We start from the raw sequence: 21,681 nt of genomic DNA on the forward strand, positions 1-21,681 counted from the left end.
GTCCTACAATGACCTATTATTCCAGCCGCGATCAGCTCTCTTATTGGTAGGGAATCTATCTGTCGATCGAAAACCTCTATCGCATCCTTCGGCCCTCTCATAAGTAAAAAATCAACCTCTTGAAAACCGTTGATTTGTGTCGAAATCATCCTTTGATTTCTCCTTATTCTTTTCCCGACACCAGCCCTTGGTTGATGTCAAAAAAACCAAGCTAATCATCTTTTATTCTTATCTTTGACTCGTAATGGTTGTTTACATCTGCCCATGATATTTCCTGGAACTCGAGCAAACTTTCTTTCAATTTCTGGGAAGCATCAGAAATTCTCAGATTTAATCTTTTAGTAAATGCTTCAGCTGCCCACTCGTCTGGTACAATAGGGAGCAACATTCTTTCTTTCTGAAATCTGGTCATGTCCTGTAACAATTCGGACTCTCCTTGTGCAATTCTGAATATGTCGACCTTTCTGGCATGCACCTTCCTGGCCCCGGCATGGGCCTTGATGAAAGAATCTACGAGCATCTCGAAGGAAACTATGGAGTGCTTGGGCATAAGCGAATACCATGTTAGGACCCTCTTCGTGAGGGTCTCCCTGAATTTTTTCAGTAAAACTGACTCAATCTCGTGCGGAGCTAAATTGTTTCCCTTCACCGCAGTTGTGTAAATGGTGATATGCTCCTGAAGATCTGAAGTCCCTTCATATTTTGGCACGTCTAGCATTTTGAATCGCTTTGGGATGAACTCTGGTGTCGTGCTTGGTTTGAATGGCAATTGGGTGTACTTTTTTGAGTCCGGTCCTTTCAATACTAGTGGTGCCCCCAAAATTTGATCCATTCAGGCATTTATTTCCCTCATAAACCACATGAGTTCAATTTTAAAGGGATCATTTTTATTGTAGTTATCGGAACCACTACCGTTCCCTCGGCCCTGTCAAAGCCGACTTCGCCCCTCGAGGTGTTGTTGTCGGCCCTCTGTATTTTTTGGTTTATGGGAGCATTAAGAGGAACTGGACTTCATCCATTTGCGTTGTTGGAAGCACCCGACAATGCCCGCCTCAACTTCGTCATGACCTGATTCTGTCGTACGAGGTAGTGCATAATGGCCTTTTGTTGCTCTCTCAGGATCTTTACTGTTTCAATGACGTGCTCGTCTTTAGAATCCTTAGGAGTTGCCTGTCAAAAATGTTGTCGATACTTCCCGCCATGAACCGGCGTGGCCTCATTCCCTTTGTTGCGGGTATCACCTATGGAATCTTCGTGCTGAAACTAATTTTTTGGGCTGAACGTTGTGTGTGACGTTGACATCGTTATCTGCCATTTTCTATGGTTTTTTCTAAGAACAAGGAATCAAACAGGTTAGTAATAGAAGCAAGGACCAACTTAATTACACAACTGTCTATGCCCCCACGCGGATGCCAAACTGTTTACCCGTAAAATGGTACAGTTGAATTTATACGTAGTTTATAGAAAAGCCAATCAACTTGATCCTATAAAATGATAAACAAATTATCAAAAATATATGAATTAGCATTGAAATCGATATAAAACAATAGAAATCTTGATTCCGAGAACAGGGCTTCCGGAGACAATAGTAATAGTAGTAAGAAGATAAAATATTATTGAGTTTTGAACAGAGTATGGTATATGTTCGTCAGAAAATTCGTGTCCCTTACAATGGTTCTAGAGCTTACTATTTATAATTGCATCTATGGAATAAGTTCCTAGAATCAAGCCCCTCTTTAATGACAATTATGAGGGTCATTGAAGAATGTGTAATGGTAGGTAGTGAATGACATTGTCACGACCCGGTTCGCCCTACGTGAACCATCGTGACGACACCTAGTCTCTATGACTAGGTAAGCCTAAAATGCGGAAGATAAACCAATTTGCAGAGGAAAACAATTAAAAACAAAAATAGTGAAGTAAAACAGCGTTTAAAAGTGCCGCTCGATATACACAATATCAATTCTCAAAACTAATACATTTCTCCCAAAACCCGGAATCTCATGAAACCACAAGCCTTTGAATGTCTACCAATGTCTAACTCTAGAATATCTAATAAAGAAAAGAAATATAGAAGGGCTAATACTTAAAGCGAGAATAGAAAGGGACTCCTCGGTCTGCGGACGCGGCAGATATACATCGAAGTCTCTAGAGCAGTTGCCTCGCCTCAAGGGTGATAGGACTGAGTCGAAGTACCTGGATCTGCACATAAAAAACATGCGTAGAAAGGGCATGAGTACACCACAGCGGTACTCAGTAAGTGCCAAGCCTAACCTCGTTCGGTAGTGACAAGGAAAGTCAGGGCCCTACTAAGATTAAATGAAATATAAGGTAAAACAGTATAGAATGAGACAGTGTAACTAAATACAATAGTAAGAAATAACACAGAATAGATGGAACAATAGTAACTAAAATAGAGACAAATAATCAAGGGAAAAGAGTACAATTCAATTTCAGAGATAACAACTGGGGATCTCCCAGGATACCGTCTTGTAGTACCAAATATACATATCCAATGGATCTCCTCGGATACCGTCCCGTAGTCCAAATGTAAATACCCAGTACTGGGGGAATCTACCGGGTACAGTCTTGTAGTTCCATATAACTGTGCAGGGGGATCTACCGGAATCCCACATCCGTATTCCCAAATAAACCAACAAGAGGAATCTACCGGAATCACATATCCATAGTCCCAAATAAACAGACAAGAAGGATCTACCGGAATCCCACATCCGTAGTCCTAAATGTAAATACACATCAGCAACATGAAAAATATTCAGCAAATGTCAATTTCATATTAAGGCAAACAGGTAATTCTAGCCTAGCATGTTGCACAGAATTCAGGTAAAGCAGTATGAGCAAATAAAACAATTAAATCACTTAGACATGCTTCCCTAAGCTAACAACAGGGTGGAATTTCAAGTAGTAATAATAGGAGGAGAAACACAATTTTAATTACTTAGTGCAAACCGGATTTTCAACAATTAGCACAAGTACGCACTCGTCACCTCACGTACAAGGCATTTCAAATATCAACAATACCAAATTCTAAGGGGAAGTCCCCCACACAAGGTTAGGCAAGCCACTTACCTTGAACCGGCTCAAAGTCAACCCGAAACCACATTCTTGCCACGAGTACTTGACTCCAAATGGCCCAAATCTATTCAATTCAATTTCATAATGTAAATAACACTTCAAGTAGCTGATTCTACAAAGAAATTCCAAGCTAATACGCGAAATTAGGTAAAATAACCAAAATGCCCCTAGGGTCCACATCTCGGAATCGAGTAAAATTTATATTTTCAGAATCCCCACACTCTCACGAGTTTAGTCATACCAAAATGGGACCTCAATTGGTCCCTCAAATCATCACTCAAAGGTCTTTAATTAATCAAGCCCTAACCCCCAAATTACCACTGATTTTCCTTAAATTTTCATGCTTATAATGATAAAAATCACTTCCATAACGAGCTTAGGTTCCAAGAAACTTACCTCCTCGAAGCTCCCATGAATTCCCTCTGAAAAACCTCCCAAAAAGCTCAATTCCCGGATGAAAATGGTGAAAGAACAACTCAAATTCGCGAAGGCATCTATTTATATGTTCTGCCTAGCGAATCCGCTTTTGCGGCCATGGGACCACACTTGCGGACCCGCTTTTGCGGAAATAACATCGCATTTGCAATAATTCACTAAAGGCACTGGGCTGCATCTGCGCTTCTTCTACCGCACATGCGGTCTCGCAGGTGTGCCCATACCACTGCACCTGCGGAAACTGGCTTCTAAGCACTTCGCCGCATCTGCGTCTCCTCAAGCGCTTATGCGATCACGCACCTGCGGTCCCCAATCCGTAGGTGCAGTTATGACAGATGTTCAGCAGCTGAAGCTAATCAAACCAACTCCCAAATCTTCCGGCAACCTTCCGAAATCATCCCGAGGCCTCCGGGACCTTAACCAAAAATACGAACAAGTCATATGCCACTATCCAAACTTATATCAATCCTTAAAACACCTAAAACAACTTCGAAACATCGAATTAACCATGGATTCAAGCTTTGGAACTCCAAAAACTCTCAATTTACGCTTTTGATCAAAAAGTCTATCAAACCTCGTCCGAATGACTTGAAATTTTGCACACACATCACATTCAACCCTACGGAGCTACTCCAACTTCTGAAATTCCATTCTGACCCTTGGATCAAAATCTCACTATCGAACCGGAAACTTCAAAAATTCGACTTTCGGCATTTCAAGCCTAAATTAGCTACGGACCTCCAAAGCACAATCTGATCACGCCCCTAAGCTCGAAATCACTCAACGGAGCTAACGGAACCAACAAAATTCCATTGCGAGGCCGTCTTCACACTGCTCTGACTATGGTCAAATTTCCAAAACTTAAGCTCTCATTTAGGGACTAAGTGTTCCAAAACTCTTCAAAACTCAAAACCAACCATCCCGGCAAATCAAAATAGCAGAAACAAACATGAGGAAAGCAGTAAATAGGGGATCGAGGCGTTAATTCTTAAAATGACCGGCCGGGTCGTTACATCCTCCCACACTTAAACATTCATTCATCCTCGAACGAGCATAGAGACATACCTGAAGTAGTGAAAAGATGAGGGTAACGGCTGCGCATATCCTGCTTGGTCTCCCAGGTTGCCTCCTCGACCGACTAGCCCCGCCACTAAACCTTTACTAACGCAATGTTCTTTGACCTCAGCTTTCGAACCTGCCTATCCAAAATCGCCACTGGCTCCTCAACATAAGATAGATCCTTGTCCAACTGGACTGAACTGAAATCCAACACGTGCGATGGATCACCGTGATACCTCCGGAGCATCAAAATATGAAATACCGAATGAACTCCTGCCAAGCTGGGAGGTAAGGCGGGCTCATAAGCAAACTCCCCAACACGCCTCAATATCTCAAAATGGCCAATAAACCTCGGACTCAACTTCCCTTTCTTTCCAAATCTCATAACGCCCTTCATAGGCGAAATCCGAAGCAGAACCCGTTCTCCAACCGTATAGGAAACATCACGACTCTTTCGGTCCGCGTAACTCCTCTGTCTGGACTGGGCTGTACGGAGTCTATCCTGAATCACCTTAACCTTTTCCAAAGCATCCTGAACCAAGTCTGTGCCCAATAATCTAGCCTCACCCATCTCAAACCAACCCACCGGGGATCTACACCGCCTACCATATAAAGCCTTATACGGTGCTATCTGAATGTTGGACTGATAGTTGTTGTTGTAGGCAAACTCCGCCACTGGCAAGAACTGATCCCAAGACCCTCCAAACTCAATCCCATATGCACGGAGCATATCCTCAAGAATCTGAATAGTGCACTCGGACTATCCATCCGTCTGAGGGTGAAATGTTGTACTCAACTCTACCCGAGTACCCAAGTTATGCTATACGACCCTCCAGAACTGTGATTTGAATTGAGTACCTCTATCTGAAATGATAGAAACTAGAATATCATGCAGACGAACAATCTTCCGAATATAAATCTCCGCTAGACGCTCCGAAGAATAGGTAGTACACATAGGAATGAAATGCGCGGACTTGGTCAGTCGATCCACAATCACCCAAATGGCATCAGACTTCCTCAAAGTCCGTGGAAGGCCAACTACAAAGTTCATGGTGATCCGCTCCCACTTCTACTCCGAAATCTCTATCTGCTGAAGCAACCTACCCGGTCTCTGGTGCTCATACTTTACCTGCTGACAATTGAGGCACCGAGATACAAACCAACTATGTCTTTCTTCATCCGCCTCCACCAATAGTGATGTCTCAAATCCTGATACATCTTCACGGCACCCGGATGAATGGAATACCTTGAGCTATAGGCCTCCTCTAAAATCAACTCCCGAAGCCCATCAACGTTGGGTACACAAATCTGACCCCGCATCCTCAATACCCCATCATCACCAATAGTCACATCTCTGGCATCACCATGCTGAACCTTGTCCTTGAGGGCAAGCAAATGAGGGTCATCAAACTAGCGCTCCCTTATATGATCAAATAAGGAACACCGACAAACCACGCAAGCTAGAACCCGACTGGGCTCCGAAAAATCCAATCTCACAAATTGGTTGGCTAAGCCCTGAACATCCATCGCCATAGGACTCTTCGATGCTGGTAAATAAGCCAAACTCCCCAAAATCTCTGCCCGGTGACTCAAAGCATCGGCCACCACATTGGCCTTGACCGGGTGATACAAAATAGTGATATCATAGTCCTTCAGCAACTCTAACCACCTTCTCTGGCTCAAATTTAGATCCTTTTGCTTGAACAGGTGATGCAAGCTTCGATGATAAGTATAAATCTCACAAGGGACACCGTACAAATAATGACGCCATATCTTCAGGGCGTGAACAATGGAAGCTAGCTCGAGATCATGAACATGGTAATTTTTCTCATGTACCTTCAACTGTCTAGACACGTAGGTAATCACCCTACCGTCCTGCATCAATATCGCTCCAAGGCCAATCCTCGAGGCATCACAATAGACAGTATAAGACCCCAAACCTGTAGGCAATATCAAAACTGGGGTTGTAGTCAAAGCTGTCTTGAGCTTCTGAATGCTCGCCTCACACTATTTCGTCCACTAGAACGGAGCACCCTCCTGGGTCAGCCTGGTCATAAGGGCTGCAATCCCTCCACAAAACAACGGTATTAACCCGTCAAGCCAAGAAAACTACAGATCTTTGTAGCTGAGGATGATCTGGGCCAACTCTACACTGCTTCTACTTTCTTCGGATTTACCCGTATACCCCCACTCGATACTATGTGACCCAAGAAAGCCACGGAATCCAACCAAAACTCAAATTTCAAGAACTTAGCATATAACTTCTTTTCCCTCAGAGTCTATAGCACTATCCTCAGGTGCTGCGCATGATCTTCCCGACTCCGAGAATACACCAGAATATCATCAATAAAGATAATGACGGACGAGCCAAGATATGGCCGGAACACACTGTGCATCAAATGCATAAAGGCTGATGGGGCATTAGTCAGCCCAAATGACATAACAAGGAACTCGTAATGTACATACCAAGTCCTGAAATCAATCTTCGGAATATCTGGCTCCCGAATCTTCAAGTGATGGTAACCTGAGCGCAAGTCAACCTTAGAAAACACCCGTGCGCCCTGAAGCTGGTCAAACAGATCATCAATACGAGGTAAAGGATAACGGTTCTTCATTTTAACTTTGTTCAACTGGCGATAATCAATACATATACGCATAGAACCATACTTTTTTCTTCACAAACAAGACAGGAGCACCCCAAGATGATACACTGGGCCGAATAAAAGCCTTATCAAGCAATTCCTATAACTGATCCTTAAACTCCTTCAACTCAGGAGGAGTCATACAATACGGAGGGATAGAAATAGGTTGAGTGACCGGCAACAGATCAATGCCAAAATCAATATCTCTATCAGGCGGCATGCCCGGAAGATCAGCTGGAAACACATCAGGAAAATCCCGTACTACTGGGACTGAATCAACTGAAGGGGTATCAATACTGACATCTCTCACATAAGCTAGATACGCTTCACACCCCTTCTCAACCATACACTGAGCCTTAAGGAAAGAAATAACTCTACTGGGAGTGTAATCTAAAGCACACATCCACTCAACACGTGGTACACCTGGCATAGCTAGCATCACGATGGTGTGACAATCAAGAATAGCATAATGGGGCGACAACCAGTCCATGCCCAAGATAATACCAAAATCTACCATGCTGAGTAACAATAAATCGGCTCTAGTCTCAAAACTACTAAGAGCAACCAAACACAACTGATAAATGCGGTCCACAACAGAGAATCTCCCACAGGAGTACAAACATAAATAGGGGAACTCAAAGAATCCCGAGATACACCCAAATGCAGAGCAAAATAAGAAGACACACAAGAATAAGTGGAGCCTAGATCGAATAGAATCGATGCATCTCTGTGACAAACCAGTATAATACCTGTGATGACAAAATCGGAGGCAACAGCCTCGGTACAGGCAAGAAGGGCATAGTATCAGGCCTAGCCTCCCCCTCTAGGGCGACCTCTACCTCCCCGACCTCCACCTCTAGCTGGCGGAGCAGGTGGGGTAGCAACCGGAGCTGTAACCATAGCCTGAGAACTCTGCGAGGCACGTTGTGGCTGAGAAGTCTGTGGAGGTGCACACCTCCTAAGTCTGGGTCAATCCCTCACCATATGGCGTATGTCACCACACTCAAAACAACCCCACGGTCGATGTGGTAGTGGAAACTGTGCGGTACGGGTACTTTGAGACCCCTGAACACCTGAAACACTATGTGAAATCCGAGATGCAAACTAAGTTGGCTGACCCACAAAACCTCTACCATCCCGTACTCTTCCTCCAAAATAAGGACCAGTGGGTCTCTCCGGTCTATGAGGTCTCCTCCCTCCCCTATACTCTCTCTCCTGACCGTGTCTGTCCTCTCTCTCCTGGACCTACCTGTCCTCTACTCGGTGAGAGGTCTTCTCCACTCGCCGGACTGGGACCATAGGCTGTGTCGCCATAACACCTAGAACCCGACCAATGTGACCTCGCTGCTCTGGAGTGGGAACAACGGGAGTCTGGGGTCCCTTCCCCGATCTGTGAAGTAGTTGGTACAACATGAATAAACCCTACCTTAACCAATGTACCAAACATGCTCGGGAACTATGCTAAGGTCTCCTGAAGTGCTGGAGCAGTAGTAGTAGGTGTATCAGGTGCCTGGGCTCCGGTTGGAGCTGCTGGTGGCTCATCGGTGGCAGCTCATGCGGGTGCCTGGTCATCTCCGGTAGTACGTGGCCTCACCATCTATGAGAGAATAGAAGACAGAGGTTTAGAATCGGTGATCTCAAGAATCTCGCACAATGTGAAAGTCAAATGAAGTGGAATTTTCCTAACGGTTATATAGCCTCTCGTAGATAAGTACAGACGTCTCCGTACCGATCCACGAGATTCTAATAAACCGGCTTGTGATTCATGATTCCTATGAACCTAGAGCTCTGATACCAACTTGTCACAACCTGGTTCGCCCTCCGTGAACCATCGTAACGACACCTAGTCTCTACCACTAGGTAAGCCTAAAATGCGGAAGATAAACTAATTTGCGTAGGAAAATAAAGTACATGGATCTGCATATGAAAAACATGCGCAGAAAGGGCATGAGTACACCACAACGGTACTCAGTAAGTGCCAAGCCTAACCTCGGTCGGGTAGTGACGAGGAAAGTCAGGGCCCTACTGAAATTAAATGAAATTTAAGGTAAAACAGTGTAGAATGAGACAGTAACTAAATGCAATAGTAAGAAATAACACAGAATAGATGGAACAACAATAACTAAAATAGAGACAAATAATCACGAAAAAAGAGTACAGTTTAACTCAGAGATAACAACCGGGGATCTCCCAGGATACCGTCTTATAGTCCCAAAATACATATCCAATGGATTTCCTGGGATACCGTCCCATAGTCCAACTCATAGTGTGTGGGGATCTACCAGAATCCTGATCCGTAATCCAAAATGTAAATACCCAGTACTGAGGGAATCTACCGGGTGCAGTCCTATAGATCCATATAACTGTTCAGGGGGGTCTACTGGAATCCCACATCCGTAGTCCCAAATAAACAGACAAGGGGGATCTACCAGAATCCCACATCCGTAGTCCCAAATATACAGGCAAGGAGAATCTACTGGAATCCCACATCCGTAGTCCCAAATAAACAGACAAGGGAGATCTATCGGAGTCCCACATCTGTAGTCCCAAATGTAAATACACAGCAGCAACATGAAAAATATTCAACAAATGTTAATTTCATATTAAGGCAAACAGGTAATTCTAGCCTAGCATGTTGCACAAAATTCAGGTAAAGCAGTATGAGCAAATAAAATAATTAAATCGCTTAGACATGCTTCCCTAAGCTAACAACTGACTGAAATTTCAAGTAGTAATAACAGGAGGAGAAACACAATTTTAATTACTTAGTGAAAATCGAATTTTCAACAAATAGCACAAGTACGCATTCGTCACCTCACGTACAAGGCATTTCAAATATCAACAATACCAAATCCTAAGGGAAAGTCCCCCACACAAGGTTAGGCAAGCCACTTATCTTGAACTGGTTCAAAGTCAACCCGAAACCACGTTCTTGCCATGAGTACTTGACTTCAAATGGCCCAAATCTATTCAATTCAATTGCATAATGTAAATAACACTTCAAGTAACTGATTTTACAAAGAAATTATAAGCTCATACGCGAAATTAGGTAAAATGACCAAAACGCCCCTCGGGCCCACATCTCGAAATTGGGTAAAATTTATATTTCAGAATCCTCACACTCTCACGAGTTCAGTCATACCAAAAGTACCAAAATTGGACTCTCAATTGGTCCATCAAATTATCACTCAAAGGTCTCTAATTAATCAAGCCCTAACCCCCAAATTACCACCGATTTTCCTTAAATTTTCATGGTTATAATGATAAAAATCACTTCCATAACGAGTTTAAGTTCCAAGAATCTTACCTCCTCGAAGCTCCCTTGAATTCCCTCTCAAAAACCTCCCCAAAAGCTCAATTCCCGAATGAAAATGGTGAAAGAACAACTCAAATTCGCGAAGGCATCTATTTATATGTTCTACCTAGCGAATCCGCTTTTGCGGCCATGGGACCGCACCTGCGGTCCCGCTTTTGCGGAAATAACGTCGCATCTGCGATAATTCACTAAAGGCATTGGGCCGCATCTGCGCTTCTTCTACCGCACCTGCGGTCTCGCAGGTGCGCCCATACCACTGCACCTGCGGAAACTGGCTTCTAAGCACTTCGCCGCATCTGCGTCTCCTCAAGCGCTTATGCGATCACGCACCTGCGGTCCCCAATCCGTAGGTGCAGTTATGACAGATGTTCAGCAGCTGAAGCTAATCAAACCAACTCCCAAATCTTCCGGCAACCTTCCGAAATCATCCCGAGGCCTCCGGGACCTTAACCAAAAATACGAACAAGTCATATGCCACTATCCAAACTTATATCAATCCTTAAAACACCTAAAACAACATTGAAACATCGAATTAACCATGGATTCAAGCCTAGGAACTCCAAAAACTCTCAATTTACGCTTCTGATCAAAAAAATCTATCAAACCTCGTCCGAATGACCTAAAATTTTGCACACACGTCACATTCAACCATACGGAGCTGCTCCAACTTCCGGAATTTCATTCCGACCCTCGGATCAAAATCTCACTATCGAACCGAAAATTTCAAAAATTCGACTTTCGGCATTTCAAGCCTAAATTAACCACGGATCCCCAAAACACAATCCGATCACGCCCCTAAGCCCGAAATCACTCAACGGAGCTAACGGAACCAACGGAATTTCATTCTTAGGTCGTCTTCACACTGCTCTAACTATGGTCAAATTTCCAAAACTTAAGCTCTCATTTAGGGACTAAGTGTTCCAAAACTCTCCGAAACTCAAAATCAACCATCCCGGCAAATCAAAATAGTAGAAACAAACACGGGGAAAGCAGTAAATAGGGGATCGGGGCGTTAATTCTTAAAACGACCGGCCGGATCGTTACAAACATATTTTCTGTAACAGACCATACACTTAAAGTTATAGAACATTCTCTATTAAATGCTATCGGGTGGCAGCTGGCATTTACTTCGCCTTTATGAATACCATTCTCTTCGGTAATAAATGAGATCGTTGCCTTTGGACCTGATTATCTTTTATCTTCAGCTCCACGTATCACTTTATCATGCGAGTATTTAATATGAACACATTTTACCCTATACAATTCTTACTTCTAATTTCTACTCGTTGGAATCGTTAAAGAGTTAAATGTTACTGACTTTGAGACATTACATACTAATAAAAAAAACTAACAACTGGCTACTATACTATCATTACTGTAATACTTCTTTTCAGTTTTAGAAACAAAAACCCGTTCAAAACGAACTCTGATGTATCTTTGATATAAAATAAACCCATATACTAAAAAGATCGTTTTAGTTTGATCTCATTTGAGTCAACTGATCTTGTTTAAATTATACTTCTCTAAGAGATGTATAGGAACATGCACCAGATTTGTAATAGTTGACATGCATGTTACTAGATTTGTAATAGTCTATTCGTTCTGTTGATAACCCTTTAACTACATTAGCTTCAACTTACGGGAAAAAAAAAATTAGAAATAGCCTGATTTACCATTGCTAATTGAAAATTAGGCACAATTTCAAAAGTAATTAAAATTTAACCACTTTTTCATGTAAAAATAAAATATGAATAAAAAAACCTTTAAAAATTCAGAAAAATTCCAACATTCAAATTTTTTACATATGAATTCAATATAATATAGTGTAATTTCATAATGTGACGGGATTCTAACATAATATATTGGAAGTTTATATACATGAGCTCCATAATCTAGCATATTATGTTGGAACTTTCCGTGTTTCAGCTAAGGTATTTTGTTCAGATTTTATCTTCGTATAAAATAGTGGTTATTTTTTAATAACTTTTCAAATGCTGACTATTTTCAATTATCAGTGCGAAAATTGGCTAGCCCGTGCTATTTCGACTTCAACTTAAGTATGTGTATTTTCTGGTTTTAGAATGTGACTTACAGCTTGTTTGGATGGTTGTTACTCATTGTATCGTATTGTATTGTTATCCAAAAATAATGCTTGTTTTGATTATTTATTTAAAATTGATTGTATCGTATTGTTAAATGCATTGTTCTGGAACAACCAAAAGCCCCATTTTATGAAACAACCGATTTGGTGTGGTGGGATTGTTTCCTATTTTCTTTTTCAATTATGTCCTTACTTATTACTCCATAATTCAATTTTATCATTTAATTTTTATTTTATTTTTACTCCAAATCTCTAACCTATTGACCTACTTTGTCTTCTTCCATCTTTACTAGAGTTGATTTGCCCCGTTCTTTTTATCCAAGCCTCCGTTCCATTCTTTGTCTCTTTCCATTGTTTTAATTTTGTTTTGTTGCTAATATTAGTTAACCTTTTTTTTTTTCTTCAGATTTTTGCTCTTGTCTCCGAGCTACATAACTAATAATAAATTAGTTGAAAGAGGCTTTTTAAAATTATTTTATGTGTAATTCTTAAATAAATTTTATTTAAAATAATTGGGGGTATTTTCGTGAACTTATCAGCTACAGTACAATACGATACAGTCAAACCAAACAACAAAAATATTATTTAACAACAACAAATGATACAATCTGTTCAAACGATGTATTTATAAAACAATACTATACATTATAAAATGACGGGTAATAATGATCCAAACATAAAGTTAGGGAACAATAAAGTAAAAGAAGAACCATAAAATTTTAGGTTGTAATTATAGCGAAGCAAAAAACACAAGCTATCCCGAACACTACCGATCATTTAAAAAAAAGTTACACATTGGAGTTGAGGGTTCAAAGTAAGGGTGTCCAACGGGTGGGTCGGGCCGGGCTGGATAGGGAAACGTTGAAACCGTACGGGTTACGAACCAGGCCGATTACGGGTTAGGGGTTATCGAGCTTAACGGGTTCGGGTTCATCCGGGTAAGAAATGAACCGGATTAGGGGTACAATGGGCCGGGCCGGGTTAGTGTAATTTTTATTTTTGTATTTTGTATAACTATTGTAAGATATATTAATATAAAGTAAAAAATATAAAGAATACAATGAAGATGGGAAAAAATTACACTTATGAATTGCAAGTGCTACATTTATTTCAAAATTATAAATTAAAGTTTGCATTTAGCAAGTAAATTAACAAAAAAGAGTAAAACTAAATTTTCATGCATAATAATACTTCAAATTAATCTAACAAACTAAAACATGAAGCATAAATATGTCTAATAATTTTAAAATAACACAAATTGTCTCAAATCAACTTAAATACGAATTTCGGATGTTCAAGACAATTCTTCATATGCCTCCTTAAACAGCTTGTGCCCACACACTTTGGACGAAGATTTAAGATTCGACCACAGTTCTTGCACTTTACTTTGTGAACTTTTTCATTTTCTTCTACCACCTCAAAGTGTTCCCAAACACACGAGCGCACTCTAGAAGTACGGGGCATGGTTTAACTTGAATTGAGAATTTGAGTTTGAGAAATGAGAGATGAGTGAAGAAATGAAGAAGAGTGGGGTGTATTTATAGTTTTTCAAAGGGCTAAATTAGTAATTACAAAAAGTGTTAAATTTAAAAAAAATTGGCTCAAAAAAGGCTAAATGTGCAAAACATCCGTTGGGCCAACGGTCAGAGAGTAGAAACATTAAAAAAAGGGAAATTTAACTAGCTATACTATAATAGAAACTTATTTACCACTTTTCTTTAGGTTCCTTATATTCTCTATCTATATTTACTATTTATATATAAAACCTTAATAAAGAGAGCATTCTTAAAACTAGGATGTAACTGATACAACCCTTCCCTCTCACCTCCCCCACGCTAGCCCCCCCTCCCCCTCTCACTCTCATGTATTTCAGTTATACAAAGCCCCTAAAATCACGTTTTCATCCCATTTTCAAAAAGATTTTGAAATATTTCTTTCTTTTATACAAATTAACCCAAATCTCATTCTCTTCACACAAATTCATTGACATTATCTCTAAAATATCAGTAGCAAAGAGTTCTCCATTGACAAACATTAAAAAACTTTGAAGTTTTGAATTCAACATCTGTGTTTTATGAATTTTTGATTTGTTTGAATTGGGTGCTCTTGCAAACAATTGAGAATATAATTTGGAGTTTATATCTCAATTTTGAGGGAGATTGGTTAAGTTTAGCGTTGTTTTTAGGTAAAATTTCATATTGAAACTCGAAGAAGAAAAGTTTCTGAATTGTATCACGATTGTATTATAATTGTATCACAATTGTATTAAAGTTGTATTTGATTTGTATCTGATATATCAATATCTAAAATAATATATAATACATTTATAATACAATATTGTTTCAGAATTTAAGTTTAGAGTTGTGATTGAAACTTGAAAAAGATGAGGAAGATCATAATTGTATCACGATTGTATCATAATTGTATTTGTATTATAATTGTTGCAGAAATTGTATTACAAATGGATGATAATTGTATATGGTGAGGAGCAATTGTAAGTTATGAGCTATTATCCTATTAGTAATAATTTTGCTATAGTTTAACGATTTTTGAATTGTTGAAGAAACTTTGTAGAAACTGATTTTTTTTGTCATCACATGACACGTCATGTGTATATATTTCTAACTGCAAAGAAAAAGTTTCTTTTTGGTTGCTATTATGGAAAGTAGTTTTTGTGTTATTGGATTTGTTAGATTAGGTATCACTTTCCTAACATTATAAGGATAATAAGAACATAGAATATGACATTAATATAGTATTTGAAGGTTCCAACAAATATCATTCAATAGGTGAAGCAAAGTTACTAGCTTCTTGTTGAAGACGTGCAACTATTGAAGAGAGAGAGAGAGAAGAGGGGATCTGCGTATTGAAAAAATTAGGAAGCATGAAATGAGGAGAAGTGTGAAAAAAAGGAAAGGATATAATTGAATCCCTTAATTAAAGACATTAATAATGGGATGAGAGATTTTTAAGGGAGGAATGTATACAATTTGTAAGAAAAACCTATATACTTTTTGAAAACTACAAAACCTAGAGAAAATAAATTAATAAGTTCTTATCGTAGTATCTATAGGGAAAATTCTCTAAAAAAAAATTGAAAGTAGCCGTTATACCGGTCTAGGTCGGTCCGGTTAACCGGTTCTACAATAAATCGCGTTGACCAGGTTTGATCGGTCCGATTAACCAGTTGCACAAAGGTGAACAGACCAAACCCCTTACCCCATTAATCCAGCCCACCCGACCCCCTTTGTACCGGTCCGGACTGGTTCCGATTTCAATCAGTTTGGACCGGTCCGAAAACGAGTTGACCCGACCCGTTAGACACCCTTAGTTCAAAGTTCAAACTATATTGCTATAAAAAATTCAATCAAACACAGGAAGAAAATTTAGAACTTTCAACTTTTAAAAAAGGAAAAAACAAAAAAGTCATTCCAATCTTAAGTCCCTTGAAAAGCGGGTCCAAACAATCCTCTCGTAGTCCTTTTCTTACTTCCCCATAATTTGACTTCTCTTTTCATGCTTCTCTGATCTTTCTGTTTCTTCGCAATAACCAATTAAAATCATATACTCCATGTGATATATATTTACGTTAAATTTTAAAATAAAGTCCAAATTAGTTCAAATCTCAGGCGCTCAGCTACCAAACAGTGTCTGTTGCTGGTCTATTTTGATTTGTTTTATCCATATTCCAAATAGAAACTTGGGTGTCTAATTTTATCTTCATCCTTGAATTTTTCTGTATTTTTGGTGGATTTTCTTGGTGGGGTTTCACTGATTTTGATCCATATTCGAAAATTTGATTTCAAATCTCGAATTTTTTGCTGTATTTTTGGTGGGGTTTGATTGATTTTGATTTGTATTCCTAAAGGAAAAAAACTTGATGTGTTTTTCCATTTAGATTATTGAATTATTTTGGATTTTCTCTGTGGGTTTTGATTTAGTGACAATTCAAGAACTTTTTCTTGGTGGGGTTTGATTAAAAAAGCTTGGTTTTATAAATTCAAATGAATGAGGAATAAGGTGACACGTACCCACTCACGTTCATCATCATTGCCGGCATCATTGTTGTTGTCATCAATGGCTGCACCAAGGGGTTTGGTAGTGGACACAACTAGGGATGAGGAAATAAACTTAGGATTGTTGTCCGAATCTCCCACGGGTAAAAGGTATAAGGAAGGGAAGTTTCCATTGTCAAGGTGGGAGTTTGCAGCAGCTATAGCTGTATTTGTGGTGTTCTCAATAGGGTTGTTTAGTATATACTTGACAATGCCAGCTGCTGAGTATGGTAAACTCAAGTTGCCTCGTTCGCTTTCTGATCTCCGAATGCTGAAGTAGGTTATTGTGTTTGCTTTTATGTTCCTTTCCTGCATTTATTTTGTATAGTTGCTGCTGTATCGCATTTGCATCCCTTAATTACCTTATTTTTTGTTGCAATGTTGAGGTTAAAACTTGATAAGTTTGCTACTGTTAACTTTACCTGTCAAATGGTTTTTGGTGGAACTGTCATAAATAATTTAGTGTGAGATTCTTGCGGAATCTGAGTTTGTTGCTCCAAGCATTACCAAATACCTATCCGTTTAGAATTCAGCTGCTTGTGTTGTGTATAATGTTTACAATTACAATGAGTCTTTCAGATTAGTATTATTAGTAATCAACTCTATAGCTTCTTCAATTAACTCTAGTTTTTCATTCAAGTTTGAAGGACTTTCTACTCAGATCAGTGTCAAATGTAAAGAGACCTAGTAGCTTCTGGGAGTTATGTTGCAATGCATATCCGTCGTACTTATGCTCCTTTACTTCCCACCTGTTTTTTTGTTGTTGGGGTTTTTGGGTATTTGCATTCAGTACTTCAAGTACTTCAGGTGCTTTCATTTGCGCGCTGCGAATCCTGCAGGGGGTGCAAGTCTGTATGCCTGTCAATTACTGGTCCTTGTGATCAATTCTATAACTTTGCAAGGAACACCATTCATTGGAGGTAGAAAACAAAGCATTGGTTACTTAGGGTATTCAGGGTTCCAACTATCATATTGCATTTTGAGAGAGCGCTAAGTATGTGCAACAAAGTGTGCAGTTGAGCCCTAATGTACTTTCTGTACTCATTCCAGATTTTAAGGCATCGAGTCCAATTAGTTTTGAACTACCTGTAGCAAAAGAAAATTTTCTTTTTCCTCTTAATCTCATAGCAGCACCCTCGTCAATGCTTTCTTTTCTATTTTGTTTGGTCCTGTGTGTGGGGGGTGGGGGTTGGGGGTTGGGCGCTATCTCATTGATTGAAACTATATCCAGCTTAGTTTCTGAAATGGAAGCCTTTAATTTGATTGTGGAAAGAAGAAAATTATAGATGTCAACCTGAAGCATCTTTATATTCGCCTTCCACTTTAGATATTTCCCCCTTTAGAGTGTTTCTTATCTGTATGCCAGATTCAAGATACATTTCTTCTTTTGTCTCTAACTACCAACAAGTAAATCCTTAAAGCTTTGACCTCCTTCATAGTTACATTTTCCTCATATCACTTAATGGGTACGTGCCAGGATAGAAGACTTAGAATCTGAGCATGGAACCGATTAGGTGCTGTTATTACTTTTTATCTAGAAGTTGAAGGTAGATGAAAGACGGTATAGAGCAATTGTGTGTAGGAAACTCCTGTCAAACTCATAAATGGGTCATATTACTGACCAATTCCCAGACTTCTAAGAACTCCTTACATAAGTACTATTATCTATTGCATGGCTATCTCGCCAAAGCAATGTATAAGAAATCATTAAATTGAGCATAGATTATGTATTTCCTCAATTAGTTAAGAACTGACTAAGCTAATGCACAAAGTTGTGAGAGTAGAAGCACAATTGTGTATAATGGGGTTTAGGTTTGATTTTATTATATATACCTTGATGGATTACTTTTGCAAGATTGTGCGAGAATAATGCTCCAATTTCTAGTTAAGCGGCAGAATCATTAAAATTTCTGTATTAAAAAACCAATGTGGGTTTACAGGAACGATTAAAGGCAAATTACCTGTAAAATGGGTAAAAAAAAAGTTATGCTCTTTGAATGGCTTCATAAAAAATTATGTTCTTTGAATGTCGAAATTTGATGCAATTAACTAATGACATAGTTCTACTTTTACTTCGCCAATTCAACCTCTAAGTAATGGTGAGGTTCATGTCTTTTTAAAAATGTGATTAAAGCTTTGGACATCAGGAATGATGTGGAATTTTTGTATATATGAGGGATGAGTCTGTTGATCTTGACTGATTGGAAAATGGTGAGAATTGCACTTTGAGGAGAAGGTGAGCGGAGGCGAGGAAGTTTCCTAGTATCATTTGATGATATTGCCAGTACCATCTCGTTATCTTTTTCTTTTGGGAAAAATCAGAAAATGTTTTTGAGGAAAGTAAATATAACATTATTCATACTTTTACACAAAATTTCATAGAAAGCAAAAAGAGGTTAAGTTATGAAAAAGGAACAAGCTGGTTTCTGAATAGCTCTAGTACTATCTATTTCCAAAGTGTGATTGCAAGAATCTATAGGTTTTTTGCTAAATGCTTGCAAAGATCTAGATCATGGCAGTAGCAGCCTTTTTACTAGTGTTCAGCATTCACGAATGTCTGGCTGTAGTATTGCTTCTTAATTACTATATTTTCGTCCACATGGAGAAATTATGGAGAGCTTTCGAGGGAATAGAGAAAGATTTTATACACTTAAGGAATAGCCTCTTTTCCCTTATTTCCTTTTGGTGCACCCATGAGGTTTCTATTTGTATAGATGATTGCCTTTTGTAGAATATCATGTCTTTTTGTAAGGTTTTCTATTTTTTTTTTTTGTATGCTTCTTGTATACGGGCACATTTTTGCCCTATTTTTAATGAAATTTATTACCCTATCAACAAAAATATTTTTTCATCCATAGCTTCCGTTACAAGTGTTTTTTATGGATTTCTTTTGACATGATATTTTTTTTAATGGTATTTGAACTCTTCTTTTCTAACATGTCTTTGTTTCCCTTTCTGTTATTATTTGGTATAGTTCTGTCATGACTCATTATCTTACTTATTTCCTTTAGGGATAATATTGGAACGTATGCCAAAGTTTACCCAGCAAAATTCATTCTGGGTTACTGCTCAACATATATATTCATGCAGACGTTTATGATTCCAGGGACGATTTTCATGTCCTTGCTTGCTGGAGCACTTTTTGGTGTTCTCAGAGGGCTTTTCTTGGTTGTCTTTAATGCTACAGCCGGTGCATCATCCTGCTATTTTCTGTCTAAATTAATTGGCAGGCCTATAGTTAACTGGCTGTGGCCTGAAAAATTGAGATTCTTTCAGGCAGAGGTTTGTGCTCTTCTGAAACTGATTACTGGTGCTACTGATCTAAAAAAATTCATGGTACCTTTTTTGTTGCACTTACAAATGTGAAACTTGTGGTTTCAGATAGCCAAGCGTCGGGATAAGTTGCTCAACTATATGCTGTTTTTGAGAATAACTCCAACATTGCCAAACCTTTTCATCAATTTGGCATCTCCTATTGTGGATATACCATTCCATACATTCTTCACGGCCACATTGGTTGGTCTAATTCCAGCCTCATATATTACAGTCAAGGTAAATCATTCTTCAGCTGGTGGTGGCTTCTTTCTGTCATGCTTTTCTGTATTTGCTGTCCAATTTACCGATGCCTGGTAATCCATCTATAAGACCTGCTCTTTTGTTATTCTTAAAATTACTAGCTTCTTTTGTCTAATAACATCGGTTCAAATATTCTTTTATAAATACAAGAACCTGAACCTTGTTCTCTATGTGTATGGTAAAGCAGCACTAGGATGCCCTGCTTGGCACTAACATTTATTTTGCATTTGTCATTTTTAAAGCTCATTAGTTTGTTACTTTCAGTAAAAAGACAGGGAAACCTGTACTAGATGTATAAATTAAGAAAAAAGAGCATATTATCTGAAACTTAGTTAAAATCTGTGTTGCTCGGACTCTCCGAAAATATCGTCGGGTGCGTGTCGGATTCTCCAAAAGTAGTGTATTTTTGGAGGATCCGACACGAATATAGCAGCATTTTGGAGAGTCCACTCAACAAATGTTAAAATCATGTGAGCCGATGGCCCACTGCATATTATCTTAGACTGTCCAAGTGAATAACGTGGCAATATCTCTCTTCGACATTGTCTATGAAGCTTAAGAGGTTATTGTTTGTGTATCCTACCCAATGCGGCATGCGTTTCTCAACCACCTACTCCCAATTCAGCCTCGGACTTGGCTTGAGGCATAGCTGATGCATTTTGGTTGAGTCTTACAATACTAATGTAGCTTGCTATACGTGATTATATGTGATATTTTCGTTCTTTAACTTGTCAGGCGGGCCTAGCTCTTGGTGATCTGAAGTCAGTCAAGGATCTATATGATTTCAAGACCTTGTCTGTGCTCTTCCTCATTGGTTTTATTTCAATAATACCTACCATCTTGAAGAGGAAGAAAATATACGAATAGAGCTCCTCGCAAAAGGCCATTGGATCCTCTTGGAAAGCAACTTAGAGAAGATATAGTTTCTTTTTATTGTCCGAGCAAATTGGAAAGGCAGGACTTAGTGACAGGCCGTTAATTTCTATATGGCACCTGAAATCACTGCCCAATCCTTTTGGAGAATAGTGGGAATGTTGTGTTCTTTGCCAATTCCTTATGTTTACTTTCTGTCATTCATTGCCTGAGCCGAATTGACTGGTAGTATTGTTTAATGTAATTCAAATGTAGCAGGCAGATATTGATTTGGAATCTGATTCAAAAAGTGTTCTTATAGTCATCTCACTGTTCAAAAAATAAATTATTATATGGTCATCTCAACTGCCATGTTATGGAAATGCAACATTTTGATATCATTGTGGAATTTCCTTGAGTAGATTTGGTTAAATGTTGTTAGATGTGCATGGCTAGGAAAAGATGGTAAATGGTTAAGGAGTAATACATATTTTGTGGTAAAATTTTCTGCAGATGTCATTGCGAAACGGTTATACTCAATAGCATGTT

The 21,681-nt window shown here is 39.1% G+C and overlaps 1 protein-coding gene across 1 annotated transcript; it reads left to right on the forward strand.

The window, feature by feature from the left end:
- Positions 1 to 16,024: 16,024 nt before the first annotated feature.
- On the forward strand, positions 16,025 to 21,457 carry LOC104234249 (uncharacterized membrane protein At4g09580-like). The gene is made up of 4 exons (XM_009787791.2): positions 16,025 to 16,980; positions 19,716 to 19,986; positions 20,086 to 20,256; positions 21,016 to 21,457. The coding sequence occupies exons 1-4, from the start codon at positions 16,658 to 16,660 to the stop codon at positions 21,145 to 21,147; spliced, it is 897 nt and encodes a 298-aa protein (XP_009786093.1). The 5' UTR covers positions 16,025 to 16,657; the 3' UTR covers positions 21,148 to 21,457.
- The last annotated feature ends 224 nt before the right edge of the window (positions 21,458 to 21,681 follow it).

The sequence above is a fragment of the Nicotiana sylvestris genome, chromosome 6 (assembly GCF_000393655.2).
Source record: "Nicotiana sylvestris chromosome 6, ASM39365v2, whole genome shotgun sequence".
Classification (NCBI taxonomy): Eukaryota; Viridiplantae; Streptophyta; class Magnoliopsida; order Solanales; family Solanaceae; genus Nicotiana; species Nicotiana sylvestris.